The sequence below is a fragment of the Schistocerca serialis genome, chromosome 2 (genome assembly GCF_023864345.2).
Source record: "Schistocerca serialis cubense isolate TAMUIC-IGC-003099 chromosome 2, iqSchSeri2.2, whole genome shotgun sequence".
Taxonomy (NCBI): Eukaryota; Metazoa; Arthropoda; class Insecta; order Orthoptera; family Acrididae; genus Schistocerca; species Schistocerca serialis.
This window is the reverse complement of record NC_064639.1, coordinates 120551640-120572072: the sequence shown is the minus strand read 5'-3', so window position 1 is coordinate 120572072 and position 20433 is coordinate 120551640. Positions and strand designations below refer to the sequence as shown.

Below are 20433 nucleotides of genomic sequence, written 5' to 3'. Positions count from 1 at the left end.
GGAAGGGTGCTGCAGGCATGTCGTGATTTTAGAAAAGACCACTTGCATCGGTCGGTTGCTGCCATAGCCCATTAGCTTCTAATTTCGCCGCAGTCCTAACGGAAACGGATACGTTAATCGCACGCCCCGCATTGTTTTCTGCGGTTATTTCACGCAGCGTTGCTTGTCTGTCAGCACTGACAACTGTACGCAAACGCTGCTGCTCTCGGTCCTAGGAGAGAGGTAATGCCTGAAATTTGATATTCTCTGTACACTCTTGCCACTGTTGAACTCGGAATATTGAGTTCCGTGGCGATTTCTGAAATGGTATGTCCCATGCGTCTAGCTCCAACTACCATTCGCCATTTAAAGTTGTTAACTCCCGCCGTGCGGCCATAATCAGCTCGGAAAAATTTTCACGTGAATCACGTGAGTATAAACAACGGCGCCGCCAATGGATTGCCCTTTTACACCTTGTGTACGCGATACTACCGCCATTTGTATACGTGCCTATCGGTATCCCATGACTTTTGTCACCTCAGCGTATACATTCCCTGGTGCAGAATACAGTCGATAAAAGCATTGCATTGACGAAAATGTGAATTTTATTGAGCCAGTTGAAGATAAAATGCGAAATGCGGCCGGACACAAAATTATACCTCCATGAACTGCTTGGTTGGTATATTTTGTTAGAACAATTTTGTCCACAGCTACGGAGCTGAACTGCTGTTAACATGGCTGAAGTAAGGGTTACACTTGAGCAGCAGCGCTGCAACACCTTATCTTGGCTAAAACCCGCGCCCTTCGTCCACGGATAGGGGAATTTTCAATGCGCCCCGCAGTGCGGGAAGTTGCGGGTGTTCTGCGAAACGGAGACCACCAAAGGGCCTCGAGTAGTGCTTTGCTATTCGCCGCGTGACAGGCGCGACCGCCTTGGCGGCGAAGGGTCGCCTGCATCGCACATGCGTGCTGCCACGCACGGAAGGCCGTGTACCGGTATATCACAGGGTCCGGTCACCAGAGAGAGAGAGAGAGAGAGAGAGAGAGAGAGAGAGAGAGAGCGCTAGCTTTTCTGCCCAGACCTTCCTACTTCTAGTGCCGTTCGGCCGAAAAAAACTGCATTAGCATTTTTAACGGTTACGGCGGCGCGTTCACCTCTACCCACGCCAGTCGCCACACCGGAAGACGGCCCAGGAAGGACTCGTGTGCCACGTTCGGCGAGCCTTTCGCCTTCCGCTTCGTGTTGCTGAACGGCAGTTGGGTCGCGATAGAGACGGCGCATCAGCCAAAGTAGGCTGTGTGAGCCTCTTCCAGGTACTATATAGCGTCTTCCTCCGCTCTGTCCCGGAAGATTTCCAGAGAGAGAACGAGAGAGAGAGAGAGAGAGAGAGAGAGAGAGAGAGAGAGAAACACTAACCCAGTTGGATAACGAATCTGGAGTGACGTCAGAGGAGCAGTTTCTGTCTTCACTTGAGATGGCTTTGAGATCCCGATCGTGCAATTTTTGCTCTAGTTAAAAGTATGTGAAGTTTCGAAATTTGTGTGTGCTGTGGCCAGTGCACACGATCTGAAAGAAACCCAAAATGTTTAGAATTGGGGTACCGGAGTGGTATGTTGTTTTTCGAATGTGGTCAATAATCACACATCAGAACAGAACCAGTTGTATATCCTTTGTTAACGGGTTACAAAACTCCCTCTCACAAAACTAGTAATTGTCTGATGTGATTATCCAACAGGCAAATTTCTTGTTTGTGATGGGGAAGTGCCGATGCTAGATACGATGAAGTATAGTAGAGGGAACCGTGTAGTATATGGGATGGCAGCCTCTCTGGTGATGGGGGATTTGACATCTGGAGAGTCAACAGTGAATTTAGTGCCCGAGGCAAACAAGACGCTGAATTCAGTAACCGGCTATGCCTAAGCGAACAGCGTGTGTGTGTGTGTGTGTGTGTGTGTGTGTGTGTGTGTGTGAGGGAGAGGAGAAGTGGGGGGAGACACTAGTTCCGCCGATTGCAACAGACAGGTGTTAGTCAGGAGCACAACGACTGGCTGCCAAAGGAGCAGACCTGCCACCAGCTGGCCGTTGTCACGCCAATCGTTGTTGACGCGCTGCGCTCTAAGCTTCCTGCTGCTTGTCGGCATTCAGAGGCGAGCTCTTACATTGTGGCGCAGCCTTCCGGTCTCCATTGTGGTCGCCGCTCGCGTGCCCCGGGTCGAGATACCCCTATGTCAACACCAGACGCCGTGCGGGTTCCTGTATAGCGCTCGCTCTCAAAGCTGCCCGACTCCCCTGCTTCTTTGCGGGCGTCACAACATTTCGCCGAAAATGTTGACAAAAGAGGCGTTCAACTGAATTCGACCTCACTCTTGACGCCTGTATCTGCTGTCCTTTCCTCCACTACACTGACACCCGCTGGAGAGATAGAAAGCCATGAACCGACAGTGGCGACGAAAGACACGGAGCGAGAGGTTTCATTTGCGGGCAGTTGATACACACACCGTTTAAAACAATTAATGCGGCATATTCCTCCGCCAACTGGGCAATTCTGTTGGGCTGACACCCTAAGCATCGGGTACTGCTACAATGTCCTAACGACTCGTATCAGCCGAACTAACACGGAACAATCAGCTGGTAGCACCAGTGTAGTCTAGTCTGCCTATATCTACTAAAATAGACATAACGGTATATTCTGGAATGAAGAAGTAAAAGAATACCAAGTATCACCAATAAAACTAGGACGAAAGGATGTGTTGAAGTAAACTGTCTGACATTTGTAGACGATTTTTCTGAACTATCTGAAAATCTATCAGAAATGCAAATCGATCTCTTGGAACAGATTTCCAGTCGGTCACGTTTAAGAATCTCTGCAGAAACAGCCAAATTTATTACTAACATAAAAATCGTCAGAATTTTTGTACACACAGCCATTGATTCAACAGGAAAGGTGGAGAAGCTTAAGTAACAACGAGAGGTCATTCAACGAAATGGGTTAAGGAAATTTGCCCATAACTGAAATGGTAGTTCTGGTGCTAGGGAAGTCTTACTTCCTTTCGTTCGCTGGCAGGCTCCCGGTATCACACTAGTCGAATGTTTGGTGCACAAGTTGACTGGGATAAGACGCTCCGCTAGTGGTCGTCTGACAAGAGGGGATGTCGCCACATCTGACAATTAAATTGCTAGCGGTAACTGTGCCGTTGCGACAGCGGTCTGCGGCGCAGTTGAACTCTCCTCCAATCAGTGCCTCCCGTCTCTTAAGTGGGCGTGGCGCCGAAGGCGCGGCCAGCGATTGACCCCTAAGGCGGTCGCGAAATCTGCGGCCGTGTCAGTCTTCGTCACGGAGCATCGGCGACTGCTTACGACGCCTGTTTACAGCGACTGGCAACGTGACCACGAGCAGACAGCGCATGTTTACCGCTTTTCTCGTGGTCCACCGCCCATAAAGCACTGTTTGTGTGTGTGTGAGTGATTTGCCTCACTGATCGTTTGTGACAGAACGAAACCTTTCATGTAGTTTAATTCGAGAAGCATACTTCTTTTTTGCATACCCCAGCAGGATGTAAGGGAGGCAAAAACACTGCATTCCAGTTGCTGAACCGTTTTGGCTAGTGGTGGTAGGACATTTGTGCTGTCGTGAACGAGGCGCGGTAAGTGTTAAAAGATCGGGAATTTGAGGCACCATCATTCCAACTGCACAGTTTCAATTCGCAAACTGAGCTGTAGTGTCTGCTGTACTGCAATGAAGACAGCAAACGCGAATATTTTACTTCGGATTGGCGACACAGTATGTGTTGCATATTTTTAGTGTTAAGATCTCTGTAACTAGACTTTTTATTGGAGCTAATTACACTGACGGAAATGGAAAGTGTTATACCATGAACACCGTGATCTAATGCTACCAAACTGATACTCCAGCAATTCCATGCCTGTGGGATATGGTGATTAAAATTTCATCCTTACGCGAGCGTACTTTCAGTACTGAAGGATCAATAACTCCGGATGAAGCAGGGTGTGAGCATATGATGGCTAGAATTTTTCATGCCCAAAGAGCATGCACCTTATTGCTATCTTTCTGACTTCGAAAAAGGTCGAACCATTAACTTGAGAGACACGGGAGTATCGTACCGTTAGACATCACCAGCTGCAGTTCAATTACTGTAGTACCGGTGGTATGAGAAGGACCCATGGCAACAGTGGGGCAGAACTGAATACAGTGGTCCTCCTATAAGAAGTGCACCACTACAAGACCCTAATTCTGTACGACTGGCTCTGGCGAATAGACGGATGAGAACATTGCAGCTCAAAGCAGTAATTTGACACTTTTTTACAGATGTCAGCTGTTCTTGAGAGCCACACCTCCGCAACGCTTCAGTCATGGTGTAGAAATGTGCTGGATATGAAAACATACCTGATTAGGAAAACCCTCGTTAGCAAACCCTTCTTGGCCAAGGTACTATATGATGTATTTCAGCAGCCCACGCCACAAACGCCTTGAGTAATATACGTCCCTTTGTTTGGCCTTCTCTGTCCTGTGGTTTGAGAATGTCAGCGATGCGATGGTAAGGATGTGTCCAGTGGGGATTCATGATCTTACACAGCACGTGTTGCAGGAATGGCATCCTGAAGACGACACACGGAGGATGTCGGCTTCAACTAATGCAAGAGTGTATTCGTGTCTTTGGGATAACACCTGATGTTGATTACGGACATCGGTTCGGACTGGTGCTTGACGGTGTAACGCTTTGCACTTCCGTCGGTGTAAGTAAGGCGCAAAATGAGAATTTTACCCTACGGTGGGCAAGTCAACGACGCGCGTGCCGTCCGGTGAGGTGCGGAAGAGGCCGGAGAGCGCGGATGGTGAGGACCGGGGGGTGACCCGCAAGTCCGGCCACGGCGGCGGGCCCTCAGCCGGCGGGGTCGCAGCTTCCGTCATGGCCGGGGGCGGCGGGGCGTCCGGCGGCGGTCGTCATTCGCGTCGTCCTCCGTCGACCGTCCACCTCCAACCGATCGCCGTCGCCCAGCAACGGCCCGAGGCCATTGTCACGGCCGCACGCTGTCTCTCAACAGATGATCCCCTCTGCCCTATCGCTCGCGTTTCAGGGCGACAGATTTTCTAGGTCAAGGCTTTCAAATAAGCCTCTCAGCTTCTCCACGATCTTCTCCCTCATTTTACGAATATTTTCTTTGCGCGTCCTAAATGGACGGTACTGCTAGTCTAGCGGAGAAGTGCGTGTCTGGAAACCGAAAGGTCGCGTGATCGAATCTCTGTCGAAACACACTGTCTTGAACTTAGCCTTCACCTCCACCAGTCAGTTTTTCTCGATTTGGGCCTGTCGAATGTGCCGTACACGCTTGTCTTCTTCATACAGAGCATAAAGGCAAAACCGAATGGCCGACAATAAAGTTGTAATCCTAACCACTTTGAGATATGCAATTTCTCACACACATTGGCCAGAAGCATAAGTCACATTAAGTAATGACGGAAAACAACCTGTCTGCTCTTGGAGGAGTCATCTGATAGTTTACCAACCAAATCAGTCTCGGATAATTATCTGAACCTTATGTCAGGAAACAGTCTTCGTGCTCAGGGGAGGGGGGCGGTAATATTGGTGTAATCGCACGCTGATGCCACAGCAGTCAGCCCTTAAAACTTGTCATACTGTGCGGCTATTGCAGTGAAACTATTAGAAATAATCACAGAAGCTGAGGTCGTTCACTTCTGAAAACACACACACACACACACACACACACACACACACACACACACACACACACACACACACACATATATATATATATAACCTGCTGCAGGTAATCACTAATCGCGATCGAATGACACGCTGGTCTGTCTTAAATTGGTAAAGTCCACTGGAGTTACTTAGGAAACAAGGTTATTATTTCTGTTGAAGACTCCTTAGAATCGTAACCAGGTAAGTGCGAAATATTTGCCTGATGCAATCAAGGGATTATCTATTTAAATTAAACTTTTTTTACATCACGTCGTGATAGCAGGGCGGCTGTTGTAGGACTTCGTCCGTTTTCTCAAGCTGCGACATGGTCGCGAAGCGAACAGCGATCCAGAAAGTATAGAATAAACTTCTTTATTTCCATTTACGATCACAGAATGTTAGGTCCTCAGACTACCGATTTCGGGCAGCAATGACCGTCTTCAGATATGTTTTAAAAACATGTCATGATGTAATGGAGCCATAGAGGCATCGTCAAAAGATAAATACACAGTTAGCTCCATTATATTAGGACATGTATTTAAAACAGATCTGAAGATAGTCATTGCTGACCGAAACCGGTTGTCTGAGGACGTAACATTTTGTGATCATAGACGGAAATAAGGAAATTTATTCGTCGTTTTTGTCCAAATGTCCTATATAGCTGTGAGTGAGGCAGATGGAATCCCAGCTGGGAATGGTTGGGAGAGGATTTCCGGTTCCGGCATTCGCCTGATGACCAACGAAACTTTCCTGAAAACATTGGTCGAACTGTGGCGTTGCGACTATTTTGTTTCTGGGACATTGATGTCTCAGACGGAAACTGAGAGCATAAATTACCGGTCACCAGTGGAACAGAACGCTCAACCTAGAGACTGACCAGCGTGTGGCGACTGGCGGGGAAGGCTGCGCCTGTCCTACCTGTGTCCAGAGGTGCCCGCGGCCCACCCTCGCGGGGACGTCACCATCCTCGACCGTGTCGATCTGCTTGGTGTCGACCAGCCCCGAAAGGCCAGACAGGCGGCTGCACGCGATCACGTGCGCCTCCTGCGACGCCGCCAGCTTCTTGTCCTCCTGCGACGCCACTGGCGCCAGTTCCGCCGCCAGCAGCAGGTTCAGTTCCCGCTGGGTCGCCATGCTCTCGTCCTTGTACTGTTGCCGTTTGCGTTCCTGCTGCTGCTGGAGCTCCAGCTGCTGCTGTTCTTGCTCTTGCTGCTGCTGCTGCTGCTGCTGTAGCTGGTCCTGCTGCTGTTGCTGATGCGTCAGCTGTTGCAGTTCGTGCTGGTTGGGGCGCTGGTTCTTCTTCTGGCGCTGGTCGAGCGACACGATGCTGATGCCAGAGTTGGTGAGTACGGTCAGCCGCGATGAAGCCGCCGTCGATGGTGGGCTGCCGCCGCGCTTCAGGAGCGCCTCGGATGAGCTCTGAAACGAGACGGGACCCGTTAGTGGCGAGGCGATTCGGCAAACGCTTACGACTCTTTGGCTCCCACCAGCTGCGTCACTGGAGACGTCGTACCTGTAGACACCTTTACGCGACAGTCACTTTCATCCTGCCACGGCAGACAAACTGAATATCTTTGATAAATACTTCAAGGACTTCTTGTCGCGTCACATTTGTATGCTGCGTCAGCCTTCCGATGACTTGCTCCGTCTTCATCGCCAGGAATAATCTGGACTCCGTATTGTGTTTTATTTACTTGGCCGCATTTTGTCATGGACGTTCTGTGGCTCCGTGACGTCTCCAGGACAGAAATTAGACCAACTAAATAAAGTACCACACAGCCTACATATTACACCTAAGGATGAAGACGGAAGAAATCGTCGAAACCTTAGAACCGCATAAAAATGTGATGCGGCAAGTAATCCTTGAAGGTAGACCTGAGTTTCTCCCTGATTAGACAATGTTCAGACAATTTAGGGGAATGCAGACGGATGTTGTTGGTGACAACCCCCGCTATTTTGACAGGTCATTTTCATGGCAAGACTGCAGCAAGTAAGTGCTGTGTAAGTGAATTTAAAGCCGTGATTTGTAGATCAATTCCCGAATTGCTGCGCAAACCGAGGTTTTAAAGTCACTTGCTCAGCGCTTACTCGCTGCAATTTTGCCTTGAAAATGGCAGGATGATCACCTGTCGAAACACCGACCCTCGTCGACGTCAGCCGGTTGCATTCCTGTAAGTTACTTGATATCTGTGAAGCATGTATCTAAGAATGTCGCTGCGAGGAGCTACGTTCACAAAGCGAATATCTTCCAGACAGTAGCACTACAGTATTTCTCTGCTTTAAATAAATAGCACAGTTATCAAGACGATGTGAAGATTATTAGGTAAGGTATCCGAATCATCTGATGACTTGCTAATACGTGTGGACCGGTAATTATCTTGTGTGACCGCTTGTGTGAATTGGAGCCGAAATGTACGAGCAATGTTTTCATCACGCTCACGGAATTGTGTGTGGTGGCTTATCTGCCGATGTTCAACCCCGACCGTTCTAGAAGACCTTGTTTGCGCGCTAGTCCGCTGCCTATATCGCCATCACGGACGTAATGGTGTCATAAGGTCGTAGCGTGGCCAGCGGGCAGACAAGGGTTTGAAATTTGTGACGCACGTTCTTGTTGATTAATTGCCTCTTTTTATCTGCGATAGTTCCTAGCCTCGTATTGACGTCCTGTATGCTACTTCCAACATGCGTCATTATTCTGTACTGCACGGTTTGCAGAGAACGAAATGTGTGCGTAGGTAAGGGTACCACACTCCATTTTAAACAGAATGACATAGCAGAATAGCGAAATGTATTCGCTAGTTACAAAAGCAGGAATCCTAACTAACAGCATTCTTGCTCTGCAAGCCGACGCCCCCTGTTATAGTTGGCTCAAATGGCTCTGAGCACTATGCGACTTAACTTCTGAGGTCATCGGTCGCCTAGAACTTAGAGCTAGTTAAACCTAACTAACCTAAGGACATCGCACAGATCCATGCCCGAGGCAGGATTCGAACCTGCGACCGTAGCGGTCGCTCGGTTCCAGACTGCAGCGCCTAGAACCGCACGGCCACTCCGGCCGGCTGTTATGGTTGAGAAGTGGCAGAAGAGATTCATTGCTGTACCGTACGTTTCGCCAGCTTACAAAACACACACAGACACAGGCGCGCGCACACACACACACACACACACACACACACACACACACACACACACACACACACACACACCAAATGCATCTAAATAATGTGTGTGTGTGTGTGTGTGTGTGTGTGTGTGTGTGTGTGTGTGTGTGTGTGTGCAAGCTGGCAAAATGTGCACTACTGGAATCAGGTTGTTATGGATATCCCGAGGCAGTACAAAAAATGGTTCAAATGGCTCTGAGCACTATGGGACTCAACTGCTGAGGTCATTAGTCCCCTAGAACTTAGAACTAGTTAAACCTAACTAACCTAAGGACATCTCAAACATCCATGCCCGAGGCAGGATTCGAACCTGCGACCGTAGCGATCTTGCGGTTCCAGACTGCAGCGCCTTTAACCGCACGGCCACTTCGGCCGGCCGAGGCAGTACAATCAGCACGATCTTAGTCCTTAGCCGCACATGGTTCGAGAATTAATGTTGCTGTAACACCTCAATCTGAGGGCCTGCAATGCCTCGGAAATTAGTTAAGGCTGCAATACATCGTATAAAACTCAAAAGCCACAGGTAGCATTTTACACCTTCATTACTGGTCAGTTTAAATCACAATTGCAATTCGTCTACAGTGAACATAACTTGTCGTACTGTGCCTAGAAAGGTGCTTCGCGTTTCCGAATCAAAGAAGTGGCGAAACAGAGACAGAGAAGAGGTGCACAGAGGGACGTTACCTGCAATCAATGTTGCTAGAGGGCGGTTGCGGGCGCGACTACACGGTCGCCGCGGCGCTGTGGTGGTAGCGTGGCGTGGTGTGCGGTTCGTTCGCTGTCTCGGCTGCTAGTGCAGACCCGGGCGCCTCGGGGCCCTTCTTGTACCCGCTGGCTTATCGCCTAACCCCGGAGACCTACCGGCCTCCTCAGATGTGCGTAAACACTTGGCACTTGGTCTTTTTTTGGTGTTCTCTAGGCTTTCCCTTGCAGTTATCGACTGTCGCGAGTAACTTTGTCTGCGAGATTTGCAAACGGCGCGAAATTTGAGGGGGAGGAGGGGAGGGAGGCGCATTTGCGTTATTGCAACCTCGTGGCGTGTGAGAGGACGTCAGACGGGGCATGATTTCAGGGATACATTTCCGCGGACTGCCGTAATCTTTGCTCGCCTACTGGAATGGTCAAGGGCGCCGCATGGAGGGTGCGTGATCGCAGTGACGCTTGTTTACCCCTGCAGCACTGTTGCCGCCAGTTTCGTCAGGTTCTAGATGACGCACAAGGCAACTGCGAAAGGAGCATGTGGCCGGAAAGTGACAGATGTCATCCTGTGGCGATACGAAAAAATGTAACAGACACACCTCAGGAGACTTAAGACCAACTTATTTAGCCAACAAGTTGGCTGGTCTTTTGATCGATTTTATTAAACTGTTCATTTGCTTGGTCTGTTGGCCGTCGCGTTGATTCGACATCGGAATATTTGTAGACAGCATTTCCGGAAAGCTCACTCCCAAGGTATACCGGGTGATCAAAAAGTCAGTATAAATTTGAAAACTGAATAAATCACGGAATAATGTAGATAGAGAGGTAAAAATTGACACACGTGCTTGGAATGACATGGGGTTTTATTAGAACCAAAAAAATGCAAAAGTTCAAAAAATGTCCGACAGATGGCGCTTCATCTGATTAGAATAGCAGTAATTAGCATAACAAAGTAAGACAAAGCAAAGATGATGTTCTTTACAGGAAATGCTCAATATGTCCACCATCATTCCTCAACAATAGTTGTAGTCGAGAAATAATGTTGTGAACAGCACTGTAAAGCATGTCCGGAGTTATGGTGAGGCATTGGCGTCGGATGTTGTCTTTTAGCACTCCTAGAGATGTCAGTCGATCTCGATACACTTGCGACTTCAGGTAACCCCAAAGCCAATAATCGCACGGACTGAGGTCTGGGGACCTGCTAGGCCAAGCTTGACGAAAGTGGCGGCTGAGCACACGATCATCACCAAACGACGCGCGCAAGAGATCATTCACGCGCCTAGCAATATGGGATTTTTTTTTTTTTGTTCTAACAAAACTCCATGTTATTCCAAGCATGTGTGTCAATTTTTTACTTCTCTATCTACATTATTCCGTGGTTTATTAAGTTTTCAAATTTATACTGACTTCTTGATCACCCGGTACTTATCAATGTAACAACTTCCATCACCGTGTGTTTATACAAGTGTCCTTCCAATCGACTGCTTCGCCCTTCAGTATAACTAAACCAGTGAAAGTATTATGATAAAAAGTTACCTTGAAACTAAACAGCTAATGAGTAACTCTGGAGTTACCATACCTTGAGTTCATAAAAAAATGTCTCTGTGTCGATTAGGAAGTCCATAAAGAGAAATATACTCATTTGTTTGGGCCACATTAACCATAAACAAACTTCCACCCCTGTTCGCGCCACCTGGTGACAGCGCCCAGGCACAACCATATGCCGATCTCGGAGACCTAACTACCCGCCTTTTCTGCAGCCGCCGAGAAGCTCACCCCATTCCCTAGCTGAATGAGTATCACCACGTCACCTAAGACCTTGGGCTCATCCTAGGTGGATAATGGTAAGATTCGATACCTCGTAGCGGTATCGATATCTGTGCTCTTACGAGCCCTGTTAATCAAATGGCTCTGAGCACTATGGGACTTAACATCTGAGGTCATCAGTTCCCTAGAACTTAGAACTACTTAAACCTAACTAACCGAAAGACATCACACACATCCATGCCCGAAGCAGGATTCGAACCTGCGACCGTAGCAGTCTCACGGTTCCGGACTGAAGCGCCTAGAACCGCACGGCCACCGCGGCCGGCCCCTGGTAATCGCTTCGATTCGGTCAGGAAGAGTGTCGACTTTCGTCAGGTATGCCATGTTCAGCCGAAGCCAGTCATTGATCATTACATCCCACAGAACTACCAAACTGCGGACGTGTTTACAGTTAAGTTTCACCCGCTGCTGAAGTATGACATTTTCTATGGGATTAAGATCAGGTGATTTAGTGGACCACGTGTTGTCTTGGAAGACGGCAGTGCCCACAGTGGACGCGTCATGAAGATGTATAAGAAAGGGCAACGCTTGAGGTATGCACCCTGTTTCATTTTCACGTTTACCTGAATGAGTTGAACCAAGTCGTATCACGAGAAAAACACCCCCAGCACGTCACAGAAGCACCTCCAGGTTGAACTACAGCCTCTACGCGATAAGGGTTGAATCGCTCTTGGTAGCTTTCCTGTTGTGGGTGCTGTCCTCAGTAAAAGCTATGAAGAGTATTACTTCAAAAGCTGTGAAGGGCTTCATGCTGGGATCGGTGAAATACACCACATGTTAGCAGCCTGAATGTGCATTTAATTGTATTGTACGTTTCGTGATGTGTGTAACTTTAGTAACTTAACATTTTATTGTTTGAAAGATCTCTGGAAGATGTTCTGGGAAGAAAATGTAATTAGAAAAGGGCACTTACATATTGTTAGTTTGCTGTGTTTGTCTATGAATTGCAGAAGTTAAGCGGGAGGTAACTCCGTATAACAATGCTGCTTGCAGTTAAGTACTGTAAAATTGTTCTTCCTGTGAAAAACTCATTTCTCTGTAGAATTAGTATTTCCGAGTGTGTTCACTAAAAATATGTTCATTGTACATCTTGTTATTAATTCTAAGGAGTGTATGTAGAGAAACTGAAGTTTTTCCCACGGAGAAGGTTCGCCGAATCGAGACAAGTTATATTTGTTCTGTGGCAGGAAGGAAGACACGGTCAAAGGATTGTTTGGTTGTGTCCTGCTGGCGAGGGTCATGGCCTTGATCAGAAGTCCTTATCTAATGACAGGGGGACGGTTTCCTTAGGAAGCAGACATAACTGGTGCCCATTGGACACTATGGACCGGCAGTACACCCGTGGACTGTCCGGACAAGATATAACTGGTGTTTAATACAAAGCTTCTCCCCTTTATAACGTCGAATGTGTCTTTCCCTTCATCACGGAATTATTCGCTCATTTTCATAATGCGGTTTACAATGGAAGGCGACTGTGGACAAATTGTACAAAAGCAGGCGTGCACAGAGGATAAATAAAGCGTTGATAACAAATGCGCCTCCTTACATTATCGAGCGTGCATGTGGAAGTAGAACTGTGGTTGATTGCCGCAGATCATAGAACGTTTAGAGAAGGTGCTCCTACGCATGTAGGCGAGTCCGTATTGGTTGGTCCAACTGAGTGTTGTTTTTCTGGAGAAGCCTCCCCCGTTCCTGAGTGTCGACCTTGCGGTGCGTGCGTAGCCGCCCGTCTATTTACGGTGGATAGCGGTGTGGCCGCTGATTACCCTATAAATACCTGGCAGCCTTACCGTGACCCGCTGACTCACAGCTGATCAAAATATTCGATTTTTGTGCGAGGAGACAGTTCGCGAGCCGCTCGTGCGTAAATCATGACGTTTCACCCTGTGTCGCACAGTCTGTATTTCGACACGTTCTCGATCGATAAGAGCCCGTTGTCTGCATATTTTAAAGTTTTTATGGTCGAAGGTTGAGTTGACACGAATTTTTGTAAGTCAGTATAGTTACGCGGCATAAAACTCTTTCGTGTGACAAATCTGGAAAATATAGGCCCGCTTCTCCTACCGCCTCCCTCCGTATTGTACAAAAAAGTGTCTCCGTCGTATACAAGAAGTGCATGCGTAAACTAGTAAAGTTGACTAGGGCTATGGTCACTAAGTTCGTATGCAGGAAGAGCGAAATTAAAATATCCACCGATGCGGCGATTATGATTTCGGTTGTTTGCTGAGATTGAGTATACTGAGTGAGTCCTCTGCCTACAATGAACGACCTCAGTGTCAGAGAAACGTTAAACAATACCGTCTTCTTCTACACCTCTTTGCCTCACAATATTAAAACAACACATTCATGGGATTGGTGAAGGAGTGTCTGGCCGTATGAAAACATGAACGACTTGTAAATCCATTCTCGTACCAGATGGCAGAGTTTTGTCGTAAACGTATTTTTTTGTAATTATTTAGTTTTACTAGGCTAGACAGCCTATTTGGGGTTGTTTCAAGGGCGTCATTTTCGGCTGATAGCTGTATAACTTTCTTTCGTTTTTTGAGAGCTAAAACATTGTCATGGATACATTAATGATGCCTTCCAAGAAGTATACCATTACTTCTAATTCCAGATGTCCGGCGGTAGACCGAAAATTAGCCGTGCGGGATTAGCCGAGCGGTCTCAGGCGCTCAGTCATGGACTGTGCGGCTGGTCCTGGCGGAGGTTCGAGTCCTCCCTCGGGCGTGGGTGTGTGTGTGTGTGTGTGTGTGTGTGTGTGTGTGTGTGTGTGTGTGTTTGTCCTTAGGATAATTTAGCTTAAGTAGTGTGTAAGTTTATGGACTGATGACCTTAGCAGTTAAGTCCCAAAAGACTACACACACACACACACACACACACACACACACACACACACACACACACACACATACCGAAAACTTATGCTTGGCAAGGGCGCAACGCGGAAACTGCAACAGTAGTATGGCAACTTCTATAGACATAAGCGGAAAGTGATGAACCTTTAAAAAAAAAATCATACTGGCTGTAGACTCGTGCTGCAAGCAGCATTTGGAGTTCTTGTTAAATGTGACTCTGGAAATGATGGTTTTCTGTCGTGTAGGAAAGAGTTAATTCGTAGAACGTATTTGATGGGGAAAAAATTACCCGCTCTACCCTTTGTCGTCAAGAGGTGCAGGCAATCAGTTATTGTAGAGTTTGAGATCGTCCTGCCGCGCGGTATCCGGGATGACGCGAGCGCGCGCGCATCTGCTGTTTTTCCCAAAAATCCCTGACGTCCGTCCGTCGGTATCGGCGCCGGGGTCAGCGGGTCATCTCTCGTGCACGGCGGAGCTGCGTGGTTGTGACGTCACACGTCAGCCGGCCAGTCTGCCCGGCGTCGCGCCGCCCGCTGACCTGCCTTACGTCACACGACACCGCTGCCACCTAGCGCCCGCGCCTTCACTTACCCGTGTCAAGGGGGCGCGGGTGCAAAATACTGGACACCCCGCGTGAAATGTGAGCGAATACTCCGTGTCGGAGGTAACTTGTACTGCTGCGAAGCAGGCTAAGGCAAGTCATCTTTGCCCCTGCAGCACGGGAAACATTCTCCAGTGTAGTCGTATTTAAATTTTAACATTTTGAAAACTGGAGGGTGTCCGCAGCTGTTGTTAAAAAAAAAATAGCGTCGACGCCTGTAGATCACGGGGTCCAGGGTTCGATTTCCGGCAGGTTACCTGGTTTTCTTCGCTCGGGGACGTGGTGTTCCTGTCGCCCTAATGATTTCCTCGACGCGCAAGTCGCCGAGGTGGCTTCAAATAGAAAGACTTGTTGTAAGCGACCGAACAACGACCCAGCCAATTCTCTCATTTCTCTTCAGCTAGTCGGTGGGATTTCTCCCGCCACTAGTCCACCAGTGTCTTGCCACTGCAGCTGCGCAAAGCATTATGCCTGCCAATTATCAGTGAGTCGTTGCAGTAGGACGTTCGAAAAACTTTTAGTTTCGCGCGATAATGCGATTAAACAGGCCGAAAGTGGTGCGTCGTCACCATACGTGAATTTGAGAATTTCTGCGTAATTTCTGTAAAAGACGGAAACTTTAAATGTCATACGTGTTAAGTGTTAAATATTGACAAAAAAGCTATCTTCCGAAGCTTATACATAAAGAATACTATTCAACATTTAACCTCGGTAAGGTCCATCACTGAGCGATATGTTTTGGTAATCAAAGAAGAAAAAGTATTTTAGTGAGTTACGTAGTTGTCGAGGTATGACTGCTTGTCGGATGGGGAAATTTCAACCGTTTAGCGAAGAAAATAACGTACTCAGACCCTAAATACAAGTGGGAACAGGCTTCAGACATACTTAGACACACTAAGGCGATCTGTATTATACATTAAGGCTTTTTACGTTACTTTTGTAGGAGAGACTGACTTCAAAACGACTTTATGTCGCCGCGGAGAATTCTAGCGGCATCACACACAGAATACTTGTAGCGACGATGACGCAACTTTGGACTTGAAACTACAGATGTCAAAAATCGGAATACAGGTTGTTTGGCTACTACTGGTCCCGTGGCTGTTTCTCTATACAACCCCTCAGATTTTTCTTCTGGAAAGGAGTGATCACGGACGGGACTGATCGACCTCATTAATTAGACGTTCACCGTTAGTCTTTGTTGATGTCCATTTTATGACTTCTTTTCCGAGACACTATGCATGCGATTAAACTGCTCTTCCAAATCTTTTGTGCCTCTGTCAGAATTACAATGCCGCCGGCAAATGCAAAACATATTTCTTCCCTCTGAAATATTTTTCCTGTCTTACATTTCCCTTTCTTTCCCTTACTGCTAGCTCAGTGTACAGACTGAGTAACGCCGGGAATAGGCATAAAAGTAAACGGACTGCTCGTCCAGTGCAAGCGGCACGATCGTGCCCCTGGGCGGTAGGCGACCCGGCAAGCAGACGCCGGCAGGGGTTGACGTGTCTGTCTAGTGGCAGCGGGTACTTTTCCTCTGTTGTCTCGCAGCGATGCTCCGTGATTAGCGTCAAGACTAATTTGGCCAGTATCGATTCTTCTCCTCTTCTGTGGATTCCCCGCATGCGAGGAGCCAGCTGACGAGCTTAACGGGGAGAGGACGATGACGATCGGCGAGCGCAGCTAATTAAAGCAGAAAGACGCCGGAAGGCCATGTTGCTTTTCTTCTTTTCTGGGGATGGCCTGTCTGAACTGTGCGACCCGATGTAAGGAATTCTGTGCAGCTGGTTCCTCCGACTAGCAAGGTTCTGTATTTCTAAGGCTGTTACCATACTGTCAACGAATGACAAGTTGGTTGTGTTTTTGGCAGTATGGTAACTCTTTAACAAAATTAAAAATCAGCTACCAAGCAGTAAAGCTATTTTCTTTATTTGTTTACATCGCTGTGGCGTTTTCCAAACCGAAGCATTAAATTAAAGGCCGGGTGCAGTTCAAACAGGAACAACATATGTTAACGATATGGGCATTGAATATAACCTATTCAGTCCAGTGGAACCATTCATCGATAAAAATCTTTAGTTACGGATAGATGACGCTCAAATTTTTTATGTAGTCATGTTATTCGTTATTTCACCATACATTTTGCCAGATCAAAGTCACTTTCTTTGAACTACCCCCACTATAACAACAACAACTACTACTACTATTGTAGTAGTAGTAGTAGTAGTAGTAGTAGTAGTAGTAATAATAATAATAATAATAATAATAGCTATCGTCAATAAATTTTGTCTGGCTTTGTGAACGCACATTCAGTATGTGAAACTACCGACATTTCAGTCACTGTTGCAAGTGGAAAAGATCACCTGCAATAGTGACCGAAACGTCTGTAGTTATACATATTCGCAACGCGGACACAAACCCAAAAAATTATTTACTATGACAATGGCTGCGGAAGCCTACGCTTATAAATAATAGCTCTTATCAATAATCATATAAAGTAATTCGTCATTATAAACGTTAAATTTTCTGAACTCTTGCGTACATATGTTTCATCGAGGAAACCACCTAGAAGGTGCAGTATTGCTAATGAACTTTCTTGACGCAGTACCTGTTCTATGGCGTATCAAGAACACCTCATAATACATATGTATTTCTAGATAATATTCTTCCACATCTTTCTTTACTGTCTTTTCGCCTATATCTCTCTCTCTCTCTCTCTCTCTCTCTCTCTCTCTCTCTCTCTCTCTCTCTCTCTCTCCTCCCTTCCTCCCTCCCTCCCCTCTTTGTTTAATACCTCCCTAATATTCTAAAAACAGAAGTATTTACGAAATGCGACATTTCATGTTACTTCTTGATTCATCACTTTTTCAGAGAGTATTGTGTTTGGCTGATTGAATTCGTGGAAAGAGTAATCCACGTGGGACTCACCACCAGGTCCTAACTAGAATAACAGTGCAAGAATGTTCAGGATGACGACTTACGGAAACTGCTGAAAGTGTTTCTATGAATTATACATTGAATATCAGAGTGACTTCTTGCAGTCACTGCAAGGGCATTTTCATAACTACTTAAGATGCCCTAAAAGTTGAGTTTTCTCTTTAATATTAAGACGAGTATTTTTGTGGCTTTTCCACGCAGAGCAGCAAAGTGTTTGTGCTAAAGTTTGGAACTGATGAGAAAGTAAACTGAAGCAGAAACAACTTTGTGTTTGACAACACAATTTTGTGCTGATCTACAGTATTGGAAAATTTCACTTTCGTTAAAGACATCAGTGTAAGTAATGATAATACATTGTTGCTCTAAAATTATATGATTAGACATGGCTTTCGTACTGCGGGTAAGTACGAATGACTTTGGAAGTTTTGCGGGCTACTGGAACACTAATGAATATGCTATTATTTGCTTTATTCTTCAAGAGGGCTGCAGCAATATGCTACCGTAATTATATGGGCTCTTCTTTTCAGATTCATTCCAGCGCATTCGAGATAATTGCACCGCCACGGATACGACGTTCCGATCCAATACTGTCCACAAGTGAGGCTTTGCCCGGTAGATGGCTCTGGCGCTTGCGTCGCTGGTCCAGTTGACGTAACCGTTACTAGATAGCGCTGCGATCGCCCTCCCAGCAGCCGTCGCTCACCGCCCCGTTCAAACTCTCGGAACCGGCGAACAAATATTGCGCCGATATCAGTACGTAACTGAGTTTTCATTGGGAAAGAAAAGAATCTTAACTACATTCTGCAATTAGTTTTTAACCACGCTGATCGCGGTGGCGATCTTGCTATGGCGGTAGTTGATAAAGACGCTGTAGAATTCGGAAAGTGTGTTACCTAACATATTGCTCTTACGAACCACTACTCTACCCATGTATTCACAAGCCAACTGGGTTAGAGGTGGGCGTTAGAATGGGAGGGAAAAGATAATGCTGATACATTGATGTGTATTGTCGTAGTTTATTGTCATGGCAACTCTCCCAGCTGTAGCGCGAGCAGCTCTTTGGCTGACAGCTGCGTGGAATTTTCTAGAGCGAGCACGCAGGACGATCGATGCTCCTCCCATGGCTGCTGAGTATTCAGCGCATAACCGCACACACCTCTCATCTAGTGTGTACACACCCATTTACTTGTGTGTAACCTCGTAAGACATTCGTGTTTTCAGAAGGCAAACACACTTACGGTCTGCTGTCTTAGGAACCCGATGCGCCCAAGCCTCTCGCAGTGTTTGAGCTTTTAGCGATACGTGACAGGTATTCTGTGTTTTGAAAACCGGAAAGAGATTTGTTTTAACTAATGCATCTACGTGGCTGTCGTTAGCTGGACGCAGTGAGTTTGACAAGTTTGATATTTCAGGACAATACTGCCAGAAGGCATTTCGTTACGTGACAGTCAACCCTCGGAACTTGGGTTCTGGCCCTCGTGTTCCACAACCGCTTTGTCACTAAATTTCTTCCTATTTCTTGAATAATATTGCAAAGCATTGATACGAGTGTGGCAATTACATCCCTCGCTGCAATCAAAGTAATGTCTTAACGTTCCATATGTTTCAATTTTCAAATCAGTTAATAGCTTGCAACCATTTACGCGATGCGAGAAAGTTATTTCATGTTAATGAACAGAACCAGCGTACGAAGAATGTGTGAATCAGTAGTTTAGAATTTTCGAAGCGCCTTATTCTTACTTTGCGTCCACAGGACTTCGTATCTGTATGCATAACAGATTGTGGCTGTGGCCAGTCATGACAATGAGGACACTGCACAGGAATAAAAAAAAAAAAAAAATTATTTACACGAAATGAAATATTTTTAAGACAGCCTGTCGCAGTGCCATAATAAATTGATTATTATTTTAATGCTGATAGATGACGACTGAGATTAAAGAGGAGTTAGACTGCTGTCGTTATTGTTTCTAACAATACCCTAGCAGACGTTGAGGGGTGAGAGTACAGGGGAACAGCCTTGACACTGTCAATACTACTAAGTACAGTAAAAAAAAAAGGGTCTGAAATCGTAATAATTACGTAAGGACACAATGGAGACTAACTCACCGTATACGTTGTGAACCTCTGCTTCCGGGGCGAGGTGAATAGGCGCTGATAAAGGCTCTCCATGATGATTGTTGATGAAGTCCCAGACACAAGTAAAGTTCAAAAAACAAGGTCCAATATCAAAAGAGGACAGAATAATCACACAGATGCCGATACGTCAACAAAAGTAGTCCCCTGTTGTCTGTCACGGTAAACACATTGAATCAATGGCCCAATGACGAAAACCGTTTTATTTGGCGATCTTCTATGACTCTTCACTGACAGCTGCTAAGAATGCACTGCTGGTGGTAGTAACACTCTTTCGCGCAAAGATACTCCGCCAAGTACGAACTTGCGTCGGGTAGTAAGGTTGTGTTTATATATAGTACTCCTTTCGGTGCAACTCTCTTCGTTTTTTAGCCGCGGTACCCCACCTCTCCCCGCCTCCTCGCCTCCCTCTCTCCCCCCCCCCTCCCCGTTCCTTCTCCTTCTCTCTCCCTCTCCCTCTCCCCCTCCCCCACTCGCTTCTTCCGCCGCTTCCGACGGCGGGCGTCTACGAGCCGGC

The 20433-nt window shown here is 46.8% G+C and overlaps 1 protein-coding gene across 1 annotated transcript in view; it reads right to left on the bottom strand.

The window, feature by feature from the left end:
- The window catches only part of LOC126456796 (facilitated trehalose transporter Tret1-like), a 32396-nt gene extending 12177 nt beyond the window's left edge, over positions 1 to 20219 (bottom strand). Inside the window, exons 1-2 of the mRNA XM_050092585.1 lie at positions 19890 to 20219; positions 6625 to 7125 (exon numbers count right to left, since the gene is read on the bottom strand). Of these exons, the coding sequence (XP_049948542.1) occupies positions 6625 to 7125; positions 19890 to 19952 (564 nt within the window). The 5' untranslated portion in view covers positions 19953 to 20219. The remainder of the gene's footprint in view (positions 1 to 6624; positions 7126 to 19889) is intronic.
- Between the last annotated feature and the right edge of the window lie 214 nt (positions 20220 to 20433).